Source organism: Meriones unguiculatus, chromosome 1, assembly GCF_030254825.1.
Source record: "Meriones unguiculatus strain TT.TT164.6M chromosome 1, Bangor_MerUng_6.1, whole genome shotgun sequence".
NCBI classification, from domain to species: domain Eukaryota; kingdom Metazoa; phylum Chordata; class Mammalia; order Rodentia; family Muridae; genus Meriones; species Meriones unguiculatus.
In genome coordinates, this window is record NC_083349.1 from 149,940,000 (window position 1) to 149,966,271 (window position 26,272).

The 26,272-nt window shown below is 42.8% G+C and overlaps 1 protein-coding gene across 2 annotated transcripts in view; it reads right to left on the minus strand.

Annotated features, from left to right (window-relative positions):
* The window catches only part of Arhgap42 (Rho GTPase activating protein 42), a 218,773-nt gene that overhangs the window by 154,775 nt on the left and 37,726 nt on the right, over positions 1 to 26,272 (minus strand). For both annotated transcript variants that reach the window (XM_021643311.2, XM_060369291.1), the window contains one exon: positions 3,206 to 3,301. In XM_021643311.2, coding sequence (XP_021498986.1) covers positions 3,206 to 3,301 — 96 coding nt within the window. The remainder of the gene's footprint in view (positions 1 to 3,205; positions 3,302 to 26,272) is intronic.

Below are 26,272 nucleotides of genomic sequence, written 5' to 3' on the forward strand. Positions count from 1 at the left end.
CTTCGATTCATGCAGCAGGCAGGCCAGTATATGCAAGCAAAAGCCCACAGCTCACCTCTCCTTGGTGTAGAGAAGCAATGGCCTCTGGCAGTTTTGGCTGGGAAGGCATGGCAATGATAGAATGCCCTATTTGGGACTTGAGGATATGAGTACCCCCAAGAATGCTCCACTGGGCCCTACTTGAGTAATTCTGCTTTGTTTTACTCTGAACTAAGTCACAGCAGCAAACAGCAGCAAAAACAAACAAGAAGGGCCAAAGGGCATGGGCGTAGGCAGAAGAGGAACTCTGAAAAGCAGTAGTGCTGAACACTGGCGGCCTCACTGAGCAGACTCCCCAAATAGCTTCCACAGAGTACTTTACACAGATAACTGCCTTGGAGAGCCACCTCCTTTTCCTTGATTAAGGTCTGAATTTTGCCTCCTTCCACCACAGGCAAATGAGAATCACGCCTCTACATAACATCCTGCGTGCTGCTCCAACCACAATCTTTACATACAGAAAACCTGACATTGACCTGACTTTATACACCATTTTGCATTCACATTGCTGTTGTTTTTTTTTTTTAATTCATCAGATGTCAAGGGTAAGTCTCAAGACTATTTTAGCTGAAGCTGTCTTTGCCATTAGTCAGTGTTTGAACTAATCACAGCTCGCTCATTCCTCTTTCTTTATTTCATGTGTGTGCATGTTTTTTTTTGTTGTTGTTGTTGTTGTTTGTTTGTTTCTTTCTTTCTTTCTTTTTGTTTTTGTTTCACTTTGAGACAGGGCCTGTCCTGGAACTCACTATATGGACCAGAATGACTTCAAATCCACAGAGACTCAGCAGCCTCTGCCCACCTTCCACATGCTGGGGTTAAAGGCATGTACCATACATCACACACAGCTCTGTCTCCATTTTATTCCTCTTTCATTGACTTGGAGAAATGAAGAAGAAACCTGAACTGGAGTGTCGGAGAGTGAGGGTTAGGACATGAAGTCTGCACCTTCCCAGGCAGAACTGGGGCTGTTGAGGATATACCATTGTCCTCCCAGCGGCCTCACACTTCAGCCTGGGGCACGCATCTCTCTCCATTCCTTGTCCATGAATACGATTGGGATAATCTCATAACTCTCAAGTCACTGGAGATTGGTCAAAGGCTCCGATTACCCACAGAATTTATTTTAAAGTCCTTACACTGCATTTGGAGGCTGTTACAGGACATAAATGTTGGGTGATTAACATGAGGGAATTTACTGTAATTTTTACATTAGTGGTTTTTAGAGGTTAGAGAAATTATAAATGGGAATGTGGAGCAGCAGTAGAACTCAGCACAAGTCCCTGGGTTCCATCTTCAGGGACATAAGCATACAAAGGTGAAATAAAGCAGCTTGTATATCGTCCTTTAGTGTCCCGATGTAAAAACTAGCAAGAGCATTTATCCCTTCATTCCCATCACCTCATCTCTAGTCTATTATCTCATCCCACAAAGCCCTTAAACTTCGGAATGTAGTTAGGTATTGGCAACTTACAGTAAGCCTTCACCTACCAGGCAGCGCACCCCTTCCAAATCTACTCTACAAGCAAGCAGAACACAGCAATGTTCATGCAGTCACACCGGAAAGAGTCAAACAGATGAGAGCTCTAGTACTCCACGACCCTGGGAAATTCCCTTATGCCTGCTCGGATGACTGCGGAGCATATGCAGGGAGTACGCCTCCACAGCTCCCACATCCTCCAAGTGTGACTTCAAGAGAGACTTTGCAGTAAAGCTTATTGGAAAGCTGAAGACTATACAATCCAGACAGCTGTTGCCTGCATTCTCAGCAGTCATAGGTGAGAGGTCAATCCGGAGCAACCTGGACGTATTCCAGACATCGCTTTATGAATTTCCATAAATTCACATCTATGAACCTGATGGAATAAAGTCACCAAACCACTAAAAATGATGCCTGTACAGACAAAGAGGTAGTAGTTGTGTAATCCTTTGTAAAGGAAAAATAATAATTAGATGCTTCATTCTATTAGAAACACATAGAGAAATGAAAGCTCCTTAAATCATATCTCCAAGGTCTGACTCTCATGAGTCAAATGCCAAGACTTCTATAAGGGACCTGGCTTCTGCCTTCACAGAACTAAGTAAAAAAAAATAATGCAAGGACTTGAGTGTTATTTTTGTATATAATGATGCCAATGTGCAATTATCTTATTAATATAATATAGGCTTTATCTGGCTATGTTGGAAACTATATGTATTTACAACACAAATGCCAACGATTGACAAGCAAGCGCAACAGCATACTCTGGGTTTTGCTCCTCGGTGCCAAATGATGTGACAAGCAAAATGACACTACAGTTCTCCATGATGACGGTACCTGACCTTCACGCTGTTCTTCTCCATTCATCCCGAGGATGAAGGAAGAGGGGAACTTGTTGTCTGATGCTCATGTAGCAAGTGGGTCTCTCCTCACTTCCTACAGGCTTCCCAACAGGCACAAGTGGGCCGCTGTCCAACCCAGATGGAAGCAAGACGAGCCATCTACAAACCCAGATACCAGCCTCATCTCAGAGGACATCACGTGCCTAAACATACAGCTAAGGAGGTAAACGTTGGCGTGCCTAGCAGGCACAAAGCCCCGAGTTTCCTCCCGACAGCAAGTAAACCAGGAATTTGAAGTCACCTTGCCTACCTGGGAAGCTGAAGGAAACCTGGTACACGTGAGACTTGGTCTTGAAAGTTTTCTAAAAAACAAATTTGCTTTTTTTTCCTGTGTCCTGTTGAACCGTAATCTGTTAGAACACAAGTTCAACACATCAAGACTAAACGTGGTTTGTTTTCTTTCTAAACAAATGCTGGCGACAGCGAAGAATTTAGTATTAACTTAAAAAAGAAAGAGAGCTCTTAGATTCTATACCGGATATACCGAGTACATGCCCAGTCCATGTTTCAAGGCAGAAACAAACACTGTTATCTCTATTTTCTCAAAGAGCTGACCTGAGTTTGAATGATTAAGTAAATTCCCTATGAAAACACACACACACACACACACACACACACACACACACACACACACAATTTAGAAACAATTTGTAATGTATTTTCACAGAAACTCAAAATCAGACCTTCGGTTTTACTGAAGTGGGAGGTTATTGTAGATATTGATTGTGTGGTGTCTGCGTGATTCCAGTGGGATAGCTGCAGTCAACTTGTGGACTACCGTACTCACCAATGCTGATCTCGTCATCCGTTTCTGCATCCCCAATACATTCAAACTGGAAGTCTTGCAGAGACTGGGAGAACTTCTGTACAGCCATGGACAGATCTGCAGTGAAATGAGAACCGTCGTGAGGCGAGGTGTCACACAAAATCGAAGTAAAGACACAGTTTTAAAGTGCGACGTTGGCCAACTGAAGCAAAATTTAATGAGCCTACTAAGTAACTACATGCTGTAGAGTCCGGCACTGCCCCGCTCGCAGAGGCCCTGAGCCTTCGAGAAAACAGTGAGTGGGCCAGTAGAGTATCTGGAAGCTTTTATCATGGAATGGCCACTCACACATCATAAATGAGGCATTTCTTTGAAAACGGACGGTGTGTGAGAGTGGTGACCAGCAGGCTTGGGGAGAGGCTGAATGGTGGATAGGAAAAGCCCCATGAACACTGTGAGAAAGGTAGGCACGTGTCTCCCCGGTGGACTACTGGCTTAGATGCAGAAGGTGAAAGATGACCTGAGAGGCTGTTTACAAATAGCTGTGTGGTTTATATCCCATGGAAACATACTCCCATGCAGGAGTCAATCCAAACAAGGATCGGAGTCTGAAGTCAAAAAAGGATTTCTTCATTTCTACAGTGAAGATAATGTTCCTTCCATGCCCTTCCTGCCCCCCAAAAAGTAAATCCTTGAGAAGCATCAACCTTGGAGAAAGCCAGATGGAATGATTAAGCATTTCTAGTTCTGAGCTGGGCAGCAATCCCCTCTCTCCACTTGCTTGCTATGTAACCTTGGGCCACTTGCTGAACTGCGCTAGGCCTTGGTGTCTGGCTATTATACTCAAAAATGGAATAATAAGGACTCATTTTCAGAGTTAAATGAACTAATATCTGCAAAGAATTTAAAACAGCAGTGACAGGTCCTTAAACTCCACTCAGATGTGTTAAATGAAATTAAAAATAATAAACTGCACAGTACAACATCAGGAAAACTGAAGTTCTCATCTCTCAGACCTATGCTGACTTTTTACTGCTGGCTCTTTTGCAGATGTTTACAGTAATGATATATACTCGCTTATAAGTGGATATTAGCCATATAATATAAACATACTAAAATCTATAGCCCTAAAGAAGTTAAACAATAAGGAGGACCCTGGGGAAGATGCTTAATCCTCATTCAGAAGAGCAAACAGGATAGATATCAGAAGTAGAAGAAGACAGGGAACAGGACAGGAGCCTTCTACAGAGGACCTTTGAAAGACTCTACCCAACAGGGTATCAAAAGAGATACTGACACTCACAGCCAAACTTTTGGCAGAGTTCTGGAATCCTTATGGAAGAAAGGGGAGACAGAAAAGGCTGGAGGGGTCAGGAGCTCCACGAAAAGAGCAACAGAACCAAAAAATCTGGGCAAAGGGGTCTTTTCTGAGACTGATACTCCAAACAAGGACCATGCATGGAGATAACTTAGAATCTTTGCTCAGATATAGCCCGTGGCAGCTCAGTATCCAAGTGGGTTTCCTAATAATAAGAGGAGGGGCTGTCTCTGACATGAACTCAGTGGCTGGTTTCCCCTGGGGGGTGCAGCCTTGCCAGACCACAGAGGAAGATGATGCAGCCAGCCTTGATGAGACCTGATAGGCTAGGGTCAGATAGAAGGGGAGGAGGTCCTCCCTGATCAGGGGACTAGGGAAAAGGCATAGAGGAAGAAAAAGGAGAGCAGGTGGGACTGGGAGGAGATGAAGGAGGGGGCTGCATAGGGGATACAAAGTGACTTAATTGTAATAAATAAATATATAAATAAAATTAAATTTTAAAAAAGAAAAATGTAGGGTTTTTTTTCTCAAATTAAAGATGTATGAACTCTATTTAGTGGTATTCCTGCATGAGTTATAAGTCAATGCTAAACCCCTCTATTTGTCCCCAATCTATGGGGACTAAGACGCTCTCCTTGAGCAGACTTTTACCAGAGTCCTTCAGCTTCCCTCCCTTCTGTACTGGCTCTCTTACAGCCTGCTGTTAACAAGGACCCTGCCAAGTGAGAGACAATCCCCAGCCTCAGCGTCTTGTGGGCTATCTTCTTTAGCACACCCCACGCCACGCCCGCCAATCTTTGACTTATGGTTAATTCCTTGCCTGTCCTCAGAACAAATGCCCCTGCCATGAATATCCCTCCTTGTCATGTTTTTTACGTCACAACTCCCCCTTAGCCTGCTCAGAACAGACAATGAACCCTCTGCTCTTTGTTAGACTTAAGTGCCGTCTCTCTTGTCTATTGCAATGGTCCTGACTCCGCTGTGCTCAACTTGAATACAGTCTTTCTTACAGGTGTCAGAAGGACGTGACCTTTAGCTGTAAATTGTGGCTGCATAGCTCAGGACTTATTCCTGAAAGCTCCAATCCAAGAAGCTTCTTCAGGATGAGTCAGTCTGTAACACAGAGGAACTGCCTCACGTACTCCATGAGGGCAATTCTGAAGATCACAGGCCCCAACCCTCAGAAATTGGAAAATTCTGCTGATACTGTGTTTTGAATATATTTGGAAGGAGTTTTTGTTTGTTTGTTTGTTTGTTTGTTTGTTTAAAAAAATAAATCATGTCCTAGAAAGAGATATTCCTCATAGATTGACATCTCGTCTTATGACAGGGCCACAATCCCACTTCTGGATACTTTGAATTCAAGAAGAAAAATGAAGAGAGCTTCCTGGTGAATTCTTAGATAATGAGAAAAACAAGGGATTTATCAAACTAGACTTCCCAATTGCTTGTGCAGTACTCATCTTTTTTCAGGCTCATTTTTCTGCTCTGTACAGCAGGGAGTTAGCGCCTCCATTGAGAAGACTAGACCAGGCTTATAGCGGGTGCCTATTAGACAAGACCGTAAGTAGCATACATTACTGCCAGCTGGTCCAGCTCACACAGGTAGTAAAGTTGACTGGCCTTTTAAAGAAGGGTACAGTACAACAGCATGCACTTACCAAGCTAGGCCATGGTAAGCCAAGCTGTGTGAGTGCTCTTGCTAAGAGGGGAGGGAAGCATCCAATGTCACCCTGCTTTACTGTCCCACACAGACAATAAAGAAGGCTCATGATGTGTTGGCAAGTCAAGAGACCAGTGATTCTCCAGGGAATGTTCTTCTGTTTCCTTCTTTCCCACCAGTAAGAGACCTTCTAAGCCTCCCGCAATCTGAATGAGCAGCTTGGACACTTACCTTGTATGGAACTCTGGATATAATCTTCCATTTCTCCCTAACCTCCTTCTTAATTCTATGAATTCCTGAACTGCAAAAGAAAGCTGTGCTGTCCTTTCACAGAGAATGTTGTTAGTGCCCAGAATACTTCCTGTCGGCAAATAACAAAGTGCCTGCCTATACTGATACTGCAAACCCAGGCAAGCACTTGGACATCGGCTCTGCAAGAAGCCGATGGGTTCAAACTCTGATGTTTGCAGTGTGAGTACGTTCTGGGACTGTGTCAGGCAGTCAGACATAAGCTGGCTTGGGGTCTTTGTGAATGCCCTGCCTTATAATCAGTAGCTGGTAAAAGCAGGAGCTGAAACTGCAGGATGTCGACCACTGCTCAGAAAAAGGGATTTTTGACCAGAAGAAGACATGACATACAAAATGATGCAAAGGTTCTCAGGTCACTTTACCTACCTGGAGGCTTTTAGCTAAAGAACAAAACTACCACTGAGCCCTTTGATAAAAGCTAATCCAAATGAGCCTGTTAATCTCCCGGCTAGGAATGTGCTCCCCAAACAGAAAGCTTAGGAGTTCCTATAAAACCTACATGTAGGTCAGCACAGTGAGCTCTCTGGCCACTGGCTACTCTCATGCTACGAGGGTGTTTTCTGCCTCACGGGTCTTCTTGGTTACTATTCTGCACACTGTAAGAGTACCTCAAAATTCTACAATAAACAAAGCTTCCCTTCTATGAAATGCTCATCTGACAGACAGCATGTGAGCCAGAGAGCGAAGGAATGTAGGGTGAAATTTCAGTGGCATCTGTACCTCAGTGTCCTTTTCTGCTAGGCTGCAGTCCACCTCTCAGGTCCCTGTGAGGAGTAAACAGGGCTGACAGTGCACAGAAAAGTTTCCTGGCACCTGGAGAGTGCAGAGAGCACAGTGAGTACTTCCAAGGCAGGAAGCTCAGCATGGAGAAAGGGAAGTCAGTCTTCAGAGGGGCAAACAGAGCATGGTCCTGGAGACTGCTCACGAAATCCCACTCTGACAGCAGTCACAAGTTTCCCCCTTTGATGTACTAAGCAATCTAGCCGCAGCAGAAATTACTCTGTGCCTCTGCGTAACAGTTGAGTGTCTATTTCAACGGTAGATTTACTCAATCCTCACCCCAAACCACCAATCAATAAGCCTTTCACAGTGCTGTTTGGAAGCCTAACAGCCAAGATTATGTGTGAGAATCCAGACTTCAAGGAGGTCACAGGACAATTCTAAGACTAAGGGGGAAAGTTTAGAATAGTATGTTTTCAGCTGCTAGTGTGTTTGTTTATTGGATCTCTGTTCTATGTAATCTTACTCTGCAACTGCCAAGGTTATGGTGAAGGGTCAAATGAAAACGCCATCAAGATAAAGAGCTTACATTTGCTGGTAGCAATACAAAATGCAGAATGCACCCTAAACCAATAACCTTGATTCCATCTCCTACTTGGTGAGCAACAACTCTGAACTAGAAAGCCCAATATCCATCATTGGTTTGAAAATAACACAAGCTGGGGGTGTAGCTTAACGATAAAGCATAGACTTAGCATGTTCAAGGTCACAAGTTCAATCCCAACACTAAAAACCAACACATAAAACAAGATCAGAGACACACACCACTTCACAGTTGTCTAAGATGAAAGTTCCTAAATGAAAGTGGAGCTTCAAACCTCTTTTTTAAAAAGATGGCTGACATCATAAAATAACGTTGGTTTAAAACCAAATTAAGGGCTAGGGCTAGGACTAGGGGTAGGGCTCTGGTTGTAGAATGTTTGTTTAGCATCCACAAAACCCTGCTTTTCATCCTCAGCAACCCGTAAACCAGATGTGGTGGTGCACACCTACAATCCCAGCTCTCATGAAGGATGTGGACTTGGGAGGATAGCCTTGGCTACACAGAAAGTTTAAGGCAAATGTGGGCTACATGAGATCATATCTCAAAAAAAAAAGCCCTAATTTTTAAATGCATTGTTAAACTTTAAATTATCACAAACAACAGAAAATCAACTTTCCCCTTAAATACCAAAATAAAGATTAAGAGTGTGAGCTGTGAGAGATGGCTCAGCAGTCAAAAGCGCTGTCCCTCTTGCAGAGGATTTGGGTTCAGTTCCCAGAACCCACATGGTTCCAACCCTCTGTCACTTCAGTCCCAGGGGATCTGATGTCATCATCTGGCCTCCACTTACACTTGCATGCACAAGGTGCACACCCATACATTCAGGAAACACATACTCATAAAACTAAAGAAGTAAAGATTTAATTTGAAAAGAAAGAGTGTGAACCGTGCCATGCAGAGGATTTAGCCTAGACACGGGCATCTAAAGACAACCAGGAAAGCCATCCCAGCTAGAGCCAGGGAAGTTGCGCTGGTAAAGGAGCAGAGACAGCACTCATGTAATGTCATCCACAGTCACTTGCTATGAGTGCCACATGCTGTTTCCTTCCCATGGGCCTGCCTGAGAGATGATCGTGCATTGTCTTCCCATGTATTCACATTCAATTTGGAAGGCCTGGTGTTGGGCTTTAGTCAGCAATAATAGCCTGTACCACCCATGGAGAGATAACACTAATGACGCTGAAACTTCATTTCATAAGAGGAGTACAGAGCACCAAGCAAATATTTAATTATAGCTTTTCTTTCACATAGACTTAAGAGGTGAGGTCTACTTGCATTTCAGAAGAACCAATGTATTTACCATGATGTTAGCCATAGAAAGTGAGATATGTTGCTATTGGAACACATATAACCTGTCAGTCCACTGTCATAAACCATGTTTCCTAAATGGAACTTCTCCAGGATTAGTTTTAAACACAACTCCAAGGAGCCATATTACCAGACATATATAATGGACTTCACTACTGTAAAGAGGGAAGACAGTATGTAGCAATGGGAACACAAACATAGAGGCAAAGCAAGGCCTACTGGTGCATAGCTATAACCCTAGTGACCCGAGCTAGGGGTAGGTAGGAACTCCAGGAAGACCAGGAGTTCTGGACCAGCCTCAGCTATATAACAGGTTTCAGTCTGTTTGGAATACATTAGACTCTGTCTCACAAAACAAACAAGAGTCAAAACTGTGTGTATATACCGATGCTTCCCTGCAAAAAGCACAGGGCAATATAGGTAGGAAGAACATAATTAATTGCATCAAAGTAATTAACAAATTATCCTAAAAGATTAACAACATCAACTGTACAAATCATACTTATCACCTGGTACTTTTCAAAGCACTTAACACAAATCAACCCTGTGATCTTCACAGTAGACATTAAGAATTAGATACCAATGCTTCCATTTTGTAAATTGAAAACCTGAGTTACAGAAAGGGTGTGCATGGGCCACCAAGGTGGCACAGTGGGTAAAGAAGCCCACATATAGGAGGAGAGAGCCAATATCTGAAACTTGTCCTCAAATCTCCACACATGCGCTGTGCATGCAACTCATCTTCAATAAGTAAATAAATAGATGATAGATAGATAGATATATACATGATAGATAAATCATAGATAATAGATGACAGAAAGACAGACAGACAGATGATAAAATAAAAGAGAGAAAGGATGCAGTTGTTCCCCAAGGACACACAAGCTAACATCAGAATTTAAGCAGAATTTGAGCCCAGGGAACCACACCAGCATTCCTAGCATCCCCACACTGTCTGTGGTCTTTGGATAGTGATGAATTCAGAAGATGCAGACCATCTTGCTGGGGGAGAACTTTTATAGGCATCAGCAAAAAACAGGAACTTGAGAAATGCAGCTAGGTATCAGCAAGGCTAATAAAATGTTCCTGTGTCCAAAAACTTCTGAAGGGTAGCTTCTACAGACAAACTCAACCATACTAGCAAAACTTGCAGGTTACAGAAATATTTCATCATCTTAAATAAACCATTTTCCATCTTGTAGTCATGTTATCTCTCCCTCTTAGAACATATACTTAGGGGCTGGAGAGATGGCTCAATGGTTAAGAGCAAAAGTTGTTCTTCCAGAGGACCCAGGTTTAATTCCCGGCATCCACATGGCAGCTCAAAACTGTCTGTAATTCCAGTTCCAGGATACCTGACACTCTCACACAGACATACATGTTGGCAAAACACCAAAATGCATAAAAAGCACATAAAATAAAAACAAATACACTGGATGATGAAGAAGAATCTATACTTAGTTCATACTCTGGAGTTAGAAAGGTCCCTTCTTTGAGATTTCTGCATCCTGCCTAAAAGCTTCCCCTGGCCTCTTCCAGCCCAATACTTCACCTTTTACTAACTTACTGTACACGGTGGGCCTTGTAACACTTTCTCTATTTTACCTTTGATCTTAGGTGTGTGCAAACCCAACTTATCCAGCAATGAAGTGGTGCAATGAAGTTAAGAAATGCTATCACCCATGAGTCTACCCAGTACCTGTCACAACATTTTGCCATTAGTAAAGGTTTAATGTTGAAAAGCACAAATTTATGAAAGTCAGGCAAATGGCTAGAGCACTAAGAGCCCTAACTCCGGCCCTCCCTTTCTGCTCTTGCAAGTTCCCACTTCCCAGTGTCAGGCTTTGGATGGGAAAAGCCTCCCATAGGCTCAATTACTTGAATCTTGTCCAAGTTGCTGGTGCTGTTTGTAGAGATAATGGAAATTTTAGGCAGTGGAGCCCCGCAGGGGAAGCTATGAGGGTACAGCTCCTTGGTGAGAGGTATAAATTGTTAGCTTCTTTTTTTAATCTTAGTTCATTAGTGATAACACACGGATGTAGGGGTGGGGAAAAAAAAACAGAAACAGAGAGGAAGGAGAGAGGAACAAAGAGAAGAAAGAGAGAGATTTTCATAATGTAAAGACTCCATTGTTGATAAATTGTTGAAATCCTCAGGGTAGTGGAACAAGAGCTTTACTTTAATAAAAGCCACATAGCACATTTCAGAACAGGCCACGTCAGGCATCTAGCAAATAAGCCTCGGTTTTTAATCATCTCAGAGATGTTTTAATGTTCTCTCTAGAATCACACGTGTCAGCTTGTTCTGTGCAGGAAAGTCATAAGAAAAGCATTCTGGGTGTGGCACAACCCCAGGAAAACACAATAGGGACCTGTGGTTTCTACGGCTTTCACTTGAACAAGGTCTCTACATGCTTATTTTGCAACTTTCTGTTTTATGTACATGTCAGAAAATAATGATTGTTGGATAACTTAAAGAAACCTTCCTCAAGAGACCCCAGAACAGAGCGCAGGGATTGTCAGTCACTGAATAAATGTGGTTTGAGCTGAAGCAAATCTCCTGAAGGCCTTGAGAGACGCCGCTACATGGCAGTGGGCAAGCCTGAGAAAGATGCATCGCCGAGAGGCTGTGGTGCCCTGACATGGCTCACACTGCCCTGGAGGTACAGAGAAGCACAGGCTGCCCACGGCCACCAAACTGACCTGCTGTGTGCCAGGGTGGAGCAACCTGACTTGTCAGCATTCAAAGAGGGGGAAACCCATCGGGCCAGTCTGAATGACCTCATTCATTTTCCGATGAACATTCTGGATCCTCATCCATCTGACATAGGATGCCTGCACTCCTCTGAAAGGCAGCACCAGTCCAAGCGTCTGTCTGTCTGGCACGAACAGAGGTTGTGTTATGTAAAGGTGACAGAGCTGAAGAGCAGTCCCTAAGTTAGAATTGTTTTTCTTGTGCCATAGGTGGAGACAGGCAAACATGCATGTCCTTCTGGGGACTGACTGAAGTTGTGTGCTGTTGAGCAAGAACTTAGTCTCACTGAATCCATGGAAAACAAACAAACAAAAAAGACACTAACTCCATGCAAGGCTGCTGTGGAGATTACATGAAATTGCCTAAGCCCAGTATCTAGTTCCGAACAAATACTGACTCACAACAAGCATTAACTATAAAATCCCTATTTATTATGATAGCAAATACAGAATATGAAATATTTTCATTGTAAGCATAACACATTTAATCTGGTATTCAATTACTATCTTCAGGAGAGCTTCAGTGTAAATAAATAATGGAACTGGCTGCTCAGGAAGACCAAACAGTCTCTAATCCCGTGAACGATATGTGTCTGGGAAGCTATTCCAGAAGATTCCAGTCTAAAAATAACAACAACAAAAACCCAATACTTGTCCAGATTTTATCTACAATGTCTATAGAGCCATAAATTCCATAAAAATTAAAAATGAAAAACCACAAAGATTTCACTGTTGCTACAACCCAAGTTAAAAATGGATAGCTCAAAAGACAAAATAAACCACCCATGTTCCTGCCCTGGGGAAAATACTTAAAAGAGTGAAGGCCAGTGGGAGGGCTGAAGTTCCCCTAGGTTCTCTTCTTGCTTTCACAACTGTGCTTTTTCTCTCTGTTTGAGATGGGATCTTACGCAGTCCCTGCCGGGCAGACAATATGTAGTCAAGGATGACCTTGAACACGTGAGTGCTAGGACAGCAGGTGTGCAGCACCGCCCCAGGTCTGAGGTGCTGGGTGTGGCAGCCAGGACTTCCTGCATGCTTACAGGCACTCTGACTACATCCTAGTCCTCTGCACTAGCAGCTCCTTTTCGCTGAAGCACATAACATATCTAGCTACCCAAGATAAATCAAGACTTTGGAGGGAAGCTTGGCGTGGTGGTACACGCATGTAATCCCAGCACCCTGGGAGGCACAGGCAGGTGGATCTCTGTGAGTTCGAAGCCAGCCTGGTCTACAAAGCATGTCCATAACAACCAAAGATACACAGAGAAGCCCTGTCTAAAAAAAAAAGAGAAAAAAAAACTTTGGAAGGGATTGTGTGTCACCATTATTCATATACTTATCATCCTAGTGGTAACTCTTACTATATATTTCCCTGTTTTAATTTATTTTTTCCATTTTTTATGCTAACTTTTATTAATTACACTTTATTCACTTTGTATCCCCCCCATGGCCTCCTTCCTCCTCCCCTCCCAATCTCACCCTCCTTTCCCCTTTCCACACATGCCCCTCCCCAAGTCCACTGATAGGGGAGGTCTTCCTCTCCTTCCTTCTGATCCTAGTCTATCAGGTGTCATCAGGAGTGGCTGCATTTCTTCCTCTGTGGCCTGGTAAGGCTGCTCCCCTGTCAGGGGGACGTGATCAAAAAGCAGGCCAATGAGTTCATGTCAGAGACAGTTCCTGTTCCCATTACTATGGAACCCACTTGGACATTGAACTTCCATGGGCTACATCTATGCAGGGGTTCTAGCTTATCTCCATCAATAGTCCTTGGTTGGAGTATCAGTCTCAGAAATGACCCCTGTGCCCACATTTTTTGGTTCTGTTGCTCTCCTTGTGGAGCTCCTGTCTTCTCCAGGTCTTATTATTTCCTACTTCTTTCATGAAATTCTCTGTACTCTACCCAAAGTTTGGCCATCAGTCTCAGCATCTCCTTTGATACCCTGCAGAGTAAAGCCTTTCAGAGGCCCTCTGTGGTGGGCTCCTGTCCGGTTCCCTGTTTTCTCCTTCTTCTGATGTCCATCGTCTTTGCCTTTCTGTATGGGGTTTGAGCATTTAACCAGAGTCCTCCTTCTTGATTAGCATCTTTAGGTGTACAGATTTTAGTAGGTGTATCCTATATTATATGTCTAATATCCACTTATGAGTGAGTATATACCCTGTGTGTCTTTTTGCTTCTGGGATACCTCACTCAGGATTATCTTTTCCAGTTCCTACTATTTACCTGCAAATTTCATAATTTCCTTGTTTTTTATTGCTGAGTAATATTCCATTGTGTAAATGTACCACAATTTCTGTATCTATTCCTCAGTTGAGGGGCATCTGGGTTGTTTCCAGCTTCTGGCTATTACGAATAAAGCTGCTACAAACATGGTTGAGCAAATGTCCTTATTGTGTGCTTGAGCATCTTTTGGATATGTGCCTGGGAGTGGTATAGCTGGATCTTGAGGAAGCAATATTCCAAATTGTCTGAGAAATCACCAAAGTACATTGATTTCCAAAGTAGTTGTACAAGTTTACATTCCCACCAGCAGTGGAGGAAGGTTCCCCTTTCTCCACAACCTCTCCAGCACGTGTTGTCACTTGAGTTTTTGATCTTAGCCATTCTGATGGTTGTAAGGTGGAATCTCAGGGTGGTTTTGATTTGCTTTTCCCTGATGACTAAAGATGTGGAGCATTTCTTTAAGTGTTTTTCAGCCATTCAATATTCCTCTGTTGAGAATTCTTTCTGGTATCATATACCAAATATATTTGTTGTTGAGCATGATTTGGCCTCTTTAATTTCCCTGCAAAGCTCTATACTAAGCTGTTATCTTCTGGGCTATTGAAGTCTATCATTTTTCTTCTACCGTTGTGTTGTTTTTATTTCAGGCAGTGGCTCACTTTATATTCCAGACTCTTCCCCATCCACATCCCATTTATTTAAAATAGATCCCCTGCCATGAGCTGGAAGCCATACCCAGTACTGCTTGGGTGGTTGAGAACCTGAGACTCGATAGGAAAACCAAATACCACTGTTCCACTAAAGAATCATAGCAATAAAATGGCTCCTAATGAATTCTGCTATAGAGATGTGCTTTGCTCAGCCATTATTAGAGAAGTTTCTTCCTGCAGCAGATGGAACAAATACAGAGACTCAAAGCCAGACGATGTGCAGAGTGTGAGAAACCTTAGAACATTCAGTTTCAAATGGGCTATCTTCATCAAAGCCCTTAGGGCTCAGGTAATTCTGCAGAACAGAAGTAGAAATACTATAAAAGCCAGAGTAGATAAAGGACAGAAGAGAACCACGGTTTTCTAGACACAATGGGACTGATGTAGCATGAACTCACAGACACTGGGGCAGCACGGGTCTGCACCTGATGGGGTTCTGGTGCTGAGGGGACAAGTGAACGCAAGTCCCATCCCTAACTAAGAAGAAATCTCCAATTGACTGAGATTCACTTTATTTTTTAGTTTTTCGAGAAAGGGTTTCTCTGTGTACCCCTGGCTATTCTGGAGCTCACTCTGTAGACCAGGCTGGCCTCAAACTCAGGGATACGCCTGCCCGTGCCTCCCAAGTGCTGGAGCTAAAGGCATGTACCACCACGGCGCCTGACACAATCTTGGGGTGGGTGGGGGAACCATTCTAAGGGTATGCCCCATGACCAGCAGGAGATGCCAACACAGAACAAAGTCAACAGCATCTTTTCATAATGCTAAGTCGGGGTGGCTTTTTGCTTTTTGTTTTGTTTTGTTTTTTACATTACAGGTTCTTTGTGAATATATGGCTTCCATTTGGGTTTTTATAGGATTCCTGAATGTAAAAACATGTGCAGGTCTGTTATGTGTCTCTTGTTTCTTTGGCTCATTTTCTAGTTTGGTTGATTTGTCATATTCAAATTTGTTTCTTTTTAATCACATTTTTTTTATTATTATTCCTTGGATGACGGTTTTCTAAGGACAATCAGAAAAACAACATTTACTTTTTCTTGAAAAATAGATTATTTTTACACAATATATTCTGATTATGATTCCCTCTGAAACTCTTCCCAGATTTTCCCCACATTGCCCCTCCTACCTAAATCCGCAGTGGTTCTTTCGCTTTCTCCTTAGAACACAAATAGGCTATCAAACTATGTCATGCATTAAGTTCTAGCCAGAGAAAGTAATCAAAACTTGCATTCAAAAAGATTTCCTCTCTTGTGTGGGGTAATGTTCAGCTGCCTTCCACTCAGATGAAAGCTGGAGGATCAAGGGTTGCATTACTGTGATGGTTGGTTAACAGCGAGTGTCACAACAATATGCCTCAAAAGGAAGTTTTAACAAGTACTTGTTCTGTTTGGGGCATCACCTTTGAGCATCTGCCGAAGCACCTTAGGTGATTTTTCAGTTTCTAATTGCATGCATTGATATCTATAGGCCCTCAACCTCCCCAAGCAAAAAGCCCCCAAAGGATGAAGAACCTCCCTTCGCAGGAATTGGCCAATCAGCAAAGCAGAGCAGAATTTCCAGTGCAGGGCAGGTGTTTAGTGTATAAAGTAAACTGAGGCCTTTCTAGAACTAGAAAATAACTCGTAGAGATAAGGAGGCAGCAAGTGCCTACAAACTCACCTCCAGCTACAAGCGGTGCTGTGAGAAACAAAGGCAGACCAGGGCCCTAGCAAACACAGGTTGACATAGACAAGATCTGTTATGTAACTGGAAAGAGAGAGACAGAGTGAGAGAGAGATTGTTGACAGAAGCCAGATAGATATTACCTACGGATTTGAAATCTCAGCATTGCTGTGGAAGAGAGCTATCCTAAAAATGACGGCTCAGGGGGTAAAGGCAGCTGCTACCCCCCTTGGGACCCATATGATAGAAAGAGAGAACTGAGTTCTACATGTATGCAGCCCCTGTCCCCAACACATACCCACAGACGCATACACACACGACTCACACAGGGAGACACAGGCAAAAATACACAAAGGCACATAAATAAATAAATAAATGTAGTAAAATTTTACAAAAATTAAAAATAACTATCAAACTTGGTTGAGTGAACATTCTTTTTAAAAAATGATTAAACTGTGGCTGCAGAAATGGCTCAGCACTGGAGAGAGAAGAAGCTGTGATTGGTACGTTTGGAATGTGAAGCAAATGAATAAATAAATGAAGAAAAGAACATGTGCTTACAGAGGACCTGGGTTTGGTACCCATGCCCTCCAACTCCAGAGGCTCCGACGCCCTCTTCTACCTCCACAGGCACTGCATGTGTAAGGTACTTGTCTAGACACGTGGGAAGACCATCTGTACTCATAACATAAATAAGTAAAACCTCAAAAAATGCTAAGAGATTAAACCATCTCATCAACATCCATTATTCTAGAAAAAGAAATGGTTTCTGCTTCCTTTCAGCACCTCACAGTTACAAACAGATCTTAACTGTAAAAAGTAAAAAATGCCCTGCACAATTGCACACACTTTTCATCCTAGCACTCAAGAGGAGAGGGCAGGCAGATCTGTCCAGCTTGGTCTACAACGTGAGTTTCAGGCCTGCTGGGGCTATGTACAGGCACTTTGTCTCAGCAAAATAATAAAAAAAAAAAGTATAGGTTTTTTTTTATGAATGAAGACTCTAGCCATCTGTCCTTGGCCAGAGTGAAGTCTGCTCAGAGATTATGATCCGGGGTCATATAGCAAACTAATATCCACAGAGTGGCAATGCCGCGCTTGGCTTCTGGCCTGTCCGGTGGACAGCCTCGCGTTCATATCTCTCATCTTATGGAGGGTGTGACTTTAAGTGATGCTGGGGGGGAACCCGGGTCTTCGGACGTTGTAGTCAGTGCTCTCCTACTGAGCTACAGCCCCAATCTCTAAGTTTGAAAGCTTAAGTTCCGAGGCTGCTTTTAGAACTGTTTGTCAGTGCAGGATCAAAGGGGCACAAATTTACTTTAGACTTTGGTCAGTGGAAGAGACAATCAGAAAATAAGTCTTCTTTGCTAAGTGAATGAGTTTTTATTTAATTGTGGTGGTTGAGATATAAACACAGGTTTTACCAATCTGTTTTTATATTTTTAAAGTTTTTTTTTTTAAGTGAATGTATGTGTATGTTTAGGGGAGGGATCGTGAGTGTATGCGAAATCACTCAATTGTGGCAGGAGATACCTGTGGAGGTCAGAGGACAACTTGCCAGAGGAAGGTGGCTGATGTCATTCATTATGTGGGGCTCAGGGATAGAACTCAGGTCTTCAGGCAGCAAGCACCTTAATACACTGAGACACCTTTCTAGTCTTTCTGATAACTTTGAAGGCTTGTGAAATGGCCCGAAGATATAGCCCAGTGGTGGATAGGTTGCCTCCACAAAACCCTGGTTCTACTAGACATGGTGGCACACACCTTTAACCCTGGCACTCTAGGCAGAGGCAGGCAGATCTGTGGGAGTTCTAAGCCATTCTGGTCTACACAGAAAGCACCAGGCCCTCCAAGGCTACATAGCGTGGCCCTGTCTCAAAAACAAACAAAAAACCCTGGTACTTATCCCCAAGACTAAGAATGAAAGGGAAGGGGAAGGAGGACAAGAGGAAAAGGTGAGAGACAAAGAGGGAGATGGACCGGATAAAGAAAACAAAACAAACAAAAGTATCTGAGCTACTGAGAAGATCAGAAGGGCAAAGGCACTGAGTGCTAAGACTGTGGTAGAGAGAAAGAACAGGCTCCTGAAAGCTGTCCCCTGGCCTCCACCGTCCCTTTCAATGGTTCCACACAGCAAGCCAATGAACAACAACAAAATTCAAAACAGTGTAGAGAGATATTAAAGAAACCTTCAAAACGTAAATACAGGGGAAAACCTTCTGGGGAAATTAGCTCAGTTAAAGAACTTCCATTTAGTAAGTGTTTTAATGAAATAAATAAAGGCTCACTGGTATTTTAAGAAAGTCTGGACCACTCATTAACTCTTCATCCCTGGATGAGTTTTGTCCAACACCCATAGGCAATAAACTGATACAAAATCTTAGCTGTGGCCTCTGATGAAGTGACAAGTCAACTTTAGGGGAAAAAAAATTTACCTTTGGGATACATAGCTAAAATATATTTATTTTTCAGTATGGTTTATGAAAAGAGGATGTTATTTTTCCTGTTTTTGCTGTGGGGTAGTCTTTTCCAGGCAGTCTTACAAAATTACTCCCATGGGAAAATGAAGGAAACACAAATTCCATTTCTAGACCCACTGCTTTCAGTATTATGGCTATATTTCCATCCTGCTTATCATGAGCCAAAGTTACTTCAAAATCTGTTGTTCACTGTATCCTGTATGACACCTGAATTTGTTCTATCCTCAGGTATGACTGCGGGATATCTTCACAAGGGGGACCTTACTGGATGCTTTAGGTTTCTCTCTCTCTCTCTCTCTCTCTCTCTCTCTCTCTCTCTCTCTCTCTCTCTCTCTCTCTCTCTCTCTCCTTCCTTCCTTCCCCTCTTTCTCTCTTTTCTTTCTTTCTTAGATTTACTTATTATATATACACTGTTCTGCCTGAATGTTCACCTTCATGCCAGAAGAGGGCAACAGTGAGCCACATGTGGTTGCTAGGAATTGAACTCAGGACCTTTGGAAGAGCAGTCGGTGCTCTTAACCTCTGAGCCATCTCTCCAGCCCTTTAGGTTTCTTTATGGACAACTAAGTACCTTCCATGTGCCAAGCACAAATGTGGCTACTTAACAACAAGCAAACATGGCCATTTGATTTGCTGTGTTCTTCCAGCTCGAATCCCAGCTGAAGGGAGGCAGGGAACTGGTGTACTACTGTTGCCTGATGGTAACTGCTACTCAGATACATAAACAAGGGAGTAGCAAGAGGGGCTGGACATGTTTGTACCGACGAAGGGGGTGCTACGGTTTAAGCAGGGCAGATGGGTGAAGGTCACTGAGAAGATCTGAAAGGAATGAAGGATTAGGACTCAAGGTCCAGCTTTGTCATGACAGTCAAGAGCCAGTTGTTTTATTTGAATCAAATTCTCCTTTTTTTTTTTTTTTTTTTTTTTTTGTCTCCAGCCAATGGGCTGCTACTGTCACTATCTTCTCTGCCTTCTATGCCGTTGAAGAGTCTAGAAATGAAGGAGTTATGACATGGTTTGACAAGCTGAAGAGCTGTCTTCCCAGCTCCACTGCTGCATTGTCTTTAACCCTGCAGAGTTCATTCTCCGGTGTGTCCCTAGCAGCCCTCAGGTCTCTGGCACTCCAAACTCACTTTGTAGATTCAGCAAAATAGAGGCCCTGGAGAAAGTTGATACACAGTGTGTGTGTGCGTGTGTGTGTGTGTGTGTGTGTGTGTGTGTGTGTGTGCATGCGCATGCGCATGTGTGTTCATGTGTGTTATGTGCATATGTGTCTCTTTGGGTACATGCACCAATGTGCTTGCTCACAAGGGCCAGAGGAGGTCATCACTCCTGCTCTATCACTCTCCATCTTATTCCTGCTTATTCCATGAACCTGGAGCTAGGCTGGCAGTTGGCAAGCCCGAGTAAGCCTCCTGTCTCTGCCCCCACCAGCCACATGGAACCATACCATACCTGGCTTGTGTGGGTTCTGGGATCTGAACTCAGATCCTCATCAGCAAGGGCTCTGACCCATTGAGCCATCTCTCCAATCCCCAGTACATCCCTGTTTGACTGATTAAAGCAAGTCCTGTGTGAGAACAGTCTGATCAAATCAATGACCTACTTTATGAGTCTGTCCTTCAAATCATAGTAATATTTCATTAAGAATCTTATCAAATCATTCTTGGATATCTCAGATGTTATAAATGTTACTCAGATATCTTTAAAATTCACTTGTGTTTAAGCAAACTTTCTGCACGGGTGATGATTATTTGTAACTCAAAGTTTTGTTTGTAGGAAGGAGCTTTCCCCAACATCTCTCAAGACTTTACAACTTACACTTTTCTTGCACCCAGCTGAGCCACCCACAAAAGGCATGTTAATTCCAGCTCCAAAGGGACTCAACACGTCTGGCCTCCACGAACACATACAGACACACACGTATGCCTAACTCAGGACTCTGAGGCAAGATTATACAGTGAGTTCTGGACTAGCCTGGGCTACACAGCAGAGAGAACTAGTTTCAAAAACCAATTCGAGCACTCAACGTTTCTCATAGTTGAGAAAGGAGTGGTTTGATCTTCTGAGGTTCTGAAGTAAGCCAGATTTTAACGGTAAGGAGAGCTAAACATTCCATCTCTTTGGTAGGCTTGGGAATGTCATAGTGACCTCAAGCAGTCTGCCTACATGCAGTTTAATTAAACCCTCACATTCCAGAAGACATCATTTATCTCAAAAGTCTGCATTATTCCCAGCATCAAAATGACTAGAAACAACTCAGCTTCCTGAGTGTGGGAAGTCCCACAGCCAGAGTTGCTCAAGCGGACACAGTAAGGATTCTTCAGTCTCAGCACAGCTGCGAATGACAGCGACCACTGGAGGCACTCACGTTAGCAGCTCAAGGAAAAAGCTGGGTGTTCAAGAAATAGATTTCAGTGAGGTTTTCCTCCGTGCTGCTTTGTAATAAATTTCAGTGTTAAATGGACAGGACTTGTCCTCTCAGCCACTTACAAAACTATCATCCCTCATAAGCGGATAATACACTTGCAGTTAAAACAACTACTTAAGGGGCTGAGGGATGGCTCGCTCACCAGTTAAGAGCACTTGTTGCTCCTACAGAAGACCCAGGCTCAACCCCCAGCACCCATACAGTGTCCTGCAACCACCCATAAATCCAGTCCCAGGAACCATCTATAACTCCAGTCCTAGGGGATCAACACCCTCTCTGGTCTCCATGAGCACCAGGCACACGTGTGCTCATACATACATGCAGGGAAACACTCACACACAGAGAATCTTTTAAAGTATTACTTAATAAAGATGTACATAACCTGTAAGATAGCTTTTAATGGTCTTTTTAATCTTTATTGTATCGTTTATTATTGTGTGTAGTTGCATGTGTCTGCACGCATGGGGGTACACATGTATGGACGTCAAAGGACAACTTTTGGAAGCTGGTTACTTACTTCCACCATGTGAGTCCCAGGAAAAAACAGAGGTCACCAGGCTTAGCAGCAGGTCCTTCGCCGATGTGCTAAGCCATCTCTTAGCCATAAGACTGAATTTTATTCAAGAAAATAAAAATCACAAATGGGTAAATGATGTTGGGGGGTGTTGTGGCACATGCCAGAGTTTTAGTTTCATAAAAACTAAAACAAACAAACAAACAAAGAAAAGAGCAAATGGTGTTATAAAAATGAGATTTTTGTTCACTGACATGTTAAAAAAATCATGGAACTATAGATTTACAGAACATGCAAATGTTACTCAAGGCGTTTTAGAAATAGGTTTGACTTGCACATGGGATCAATATTCATGCCTGATTTTGTTACCTGGAGAACTAGCAAACCTGGCTCCTTTGTTTCCTCTTATGCAAAATGAAGAGAGTGTCCATGCGGGTTAGTTCCCCGTAGTATTTCAATAAGGTAGATGGTATTATAGTGGCTTGTGAAAACTCTCTTCATATACATCTAAGGCAGAAGGATATCTGTAGTTGGTCAGTTTATTAAAGGCGGGATTTGGACCTTAAAATATAATGAGATAATAGAATTGTTCTATCAAATCACTCTATTGTGAAGGAGAGGATGGGGCTGATTCAAGGGTGCATACTAAAATCTTCAATATTAAAATGTAGGGTTTTTTTTTTTTTACTCTAACATAGTTCCAAAATTGCTTCAGTGTTTCAAAATGGAGTAGGATAGCAGAAAATGAAGTCTGCAAACATGTGGGATAATGAGTTTATTGAAAACAACTCACAAAACACACAGTGTAAGTCGAGAATAATGATCTTTGTGCCCTGACTTCCAAGGCAGCCCAGGCCCACATTGTCCTTTCTTGTCTTCTGTGGAAGAGTGGGGCAAGGTGCCAACACACTCCACATCTTGTCCAATGTGGTGGTTCACGTCTTCTTTCAAGTGCCATTCATTATAAAACATTTCCAAACTTTAAGGGAACAGTCATTGTATTAGTATGTGAAAAAATTCTCTTTGCCATAACCGTATTGCCCATAAATAGCCATGACACTACTGGAAACTTGACACTCCCATTTGGTTCAAGAAGAATAAGATGAAAATTGAATAGAGCGAAAGCCTAAATATGCTACAGCAGTATTTTAAGCTCATCACTCAGCATCTCACCGCACTTAAGTATGTGGAGATTCTGTGAAGGAATGTCTGTGTGCGTCTGCTTACGTGTACTTTATTATTGGATAGGAGAAGAGGTTTTTTTTTATTTAGTTTGTTTGTTTAAGATAGAGTCTTGTGATAGTTTTAATTGTTAACCTGGGAAGAGAGTCTCCGTGAGGGATGGTCTACATCAGGTTAGCCCTGGGGAATGTCTGCAGGGGGTTACCTTGATTTCTGTAATTTCATTGGTAAAATCTGCCTACTGTGGGTGGCACCATCCCCTAGGGAGGAGACCCTGGACTGTATGATAGTAGGGAAAGTGAGATGAGCACAGCCATGCATTCACTCATCCTCTCTGTTTCTTGACTGTGACTCTGACCAACTACTTCAACATCCTACCACGATGAACATCCTGCAAGGAAGAACAGAAACCTAGAACTATGGGCCAAAATAATCCTTTTTCTTCTAGTTGCTGTTGTCCAAGTATTTAATAAAGCAGTGGAAAATAAATTTTAAGACAAAAATTTGTATCAGAAGTGGTGTCATTGCTGTGAGAAACCTGGTTGTGTGGCTCATGGGCTTTTGGAATTGGTTTGCACTAGGAATACAGGAGAGTTTGAAGTTTTGTGCTAGAAAAGTCCTAAAATGCTGTGAGTAGAACTTAATGGGTCATTCTGATGTGACCTTGGAGGATGAGAAGGAAGAGAAAAGGACAGACAGTGGAAGAAAAGCCTGACTCATGAGATTTCAAGAGGGAACAGACAGGAAGATGGATAGGAACCATTCATGTCACATTCTGGCCAAGAATACAACAGCATTTTGCCTATATCCTGAGAATGTATATAAGACTGAATTTAAAAACAATGGACTAATTTCTCTGGCAAAGGAAGTTTCAAAACATCATAAAATTGAGTATACAGCATAATTATTCACTTCTGTTCTTCTACAGGTCTATAAAAAAAAGGAGCATCATGTGGAGCAGAGAGAAAAAGGCTGTGCAGTTGGGAGACAGAGAGAGAGCACGGAGAGGTTAAGCTGCAGCTAAATTGCATACATCAGAAGAAGCTGTGAGAGATTAATATCATTAAAAAGATGCTGCCTTCTCATCATTGTCAATGGAAGAGGAACCCTGAGAGTAAGATCCCACCCACAAAAAACACCCAACTTGTGAAACGATAGTGCATTTTGCACCAACAAGAGGCCATGCCTGCAGGTCTTGGTACGATGCTGTAGTTTGAAAATGTGAAATATTTCCCTCATAGGCTCATGTGTTTGAACAGTTGGCCCACACAAGGTGGCACTATGTAAGGTTATAGAACCTTTAGAAGGAGGAGCTTTTTGTGGAGGGAGTACATTATTGGGAAGGGGGAGAGGAGGAGATATGAGCCTTAATATCCTGGACCTACATCCTGTTTTTGTTGTTGTTGTTACTGTTTTCTTTCACTTCCAGGCTGTTGATGTGCTGTGACAGGCCAGCCTCATGCTCCCCTGCCATGCCTTCCCCCCTTAATGACTGCATCCCCCTCTAGAACCATAAGGCAAAGTAAACCAGGTCTCCTTATGTAGTCTTACCAGGGTGCTTTATTAGAGCAAGAAAAAAGCAACTAAGAGAGATCAAATATAACTCGATCTGGCCACACAGCTGAGACTTAAGCTCTGGATTCTCCTGACTCTCCCTCCCAAGTGCTGAGATTTCAGCTGTGACACCAAGTTAACTTTTTTTTGGTGTTCTGTTTTGTTTTTGTTTTGATACAAGGTCTTATGCTGTTGTCCTGGCCGGCTTGGAAGTCTAGGCTGGCCGTGAACTAGAGGTCCCTGCTCTGCTGGAATGTGAGATTCTTTCTCAAGCACTGAGGAAATACTTTTATGACACTGTGATGGAACATGAACATTGAAGGCAGTGTGTGTGTTACGGAAGTTTTTAATGGCATATGGCATAGGAAAATGTGTTTAAGTCAATGGCAAATTTGCTATTTGGGATCAGAACCATTCAGCTGCAATGGAGCTGTCATTTTGGTGTTTCCTTGGCAGAGGGTTCTCTGAACCCTGAAGTCGTCATTCGCTGGTGAGTCGTAGGTATGGAGAGGAAGGCTATGTGTAGGTTTCATACCAAACTAATCGCTCTATGTAGTCACTGATTATCTCCTTCAAAATGAAGCATGGGTTATGAGAGACAGCTTGGTGGTTAAGAGAATTTGGTGCTTTTGCAGAAGATCTGGATTCAGTTTCCAAGACCCACATGTGGCTCAGAACCATCTGTAACACTAGTTCCAGAGGCACTGATACTCTTCTGGCCTCCAAGATATGTATATGATAGATAAATCGATAGACAGGTAGACAGACAGGTAGATAGATACAGATATATGCAAACACTCACACAAAACAATGTATTAATTTTAAAACCAGAATGCAGTACATAAAACATAATTGTAAAAAAGGATTTAAGAAAAGTACAGACTTTCATTTCAAAGGAACCTCAACACAGGTTGCTTCCATGTGTGAAACCTGGGCTCTTAAGAGCACGGACACAGTGACATTACACTCCTGCTCCTGAGCTCTGTCCTTGCAGAATGACCTGCTCCGAGCAGCATGAATGACTGACATTCTGCCCTATTTTGGTCTCAGGGTCACATCCAGTCTCTCAAAGCTTCAAAGAAAATACAAAAAGACCCTGGTGGCAGTGTGAGGAGGGCAGTCAGTTAACACTGTGACACTAGGCTATGTTAGTCACACAACAGACAAGTCCTTGTCTCTTATCCAGGAGGGAAGAGTCTGCCGGTGAATAAACACGTTATTGTCATCAATAGAATCAGCATTACATTAACCTCTGACCCACAGTGAGAAGGAGGCAGAGAGAGAGAGATGGTTCAAAGCCTGGGTAGGACCTGATTTAAGGAAGGGAAAGGGAAGAAATTCCATTACCCCTCTGTTTAGAACATCTGCCATCGCCCTTCTACTTCCTGAAAAGGTCACAAAGTTTCCCTCTAGTTTGCTTGTTTAAAAACCCACAGAACTCATTAGAAAGACTGTGTCTCTGGCTGACACAGATATCCTGTGGCTCTCTTTCGGAGCCTGGGCATGTCGGAACAGCACCCAACCATCAGTCACTGGGCTGGGACAGGCAAAGCCCGCTCTAAGGACCCGCTCTAAGGACTAGCGATAGACAAAACAATGGTTTTCAGATTAAAAAAAAAAAAAAAAACTTCCCACACTAGGTTCTTTTATTTCATCGCG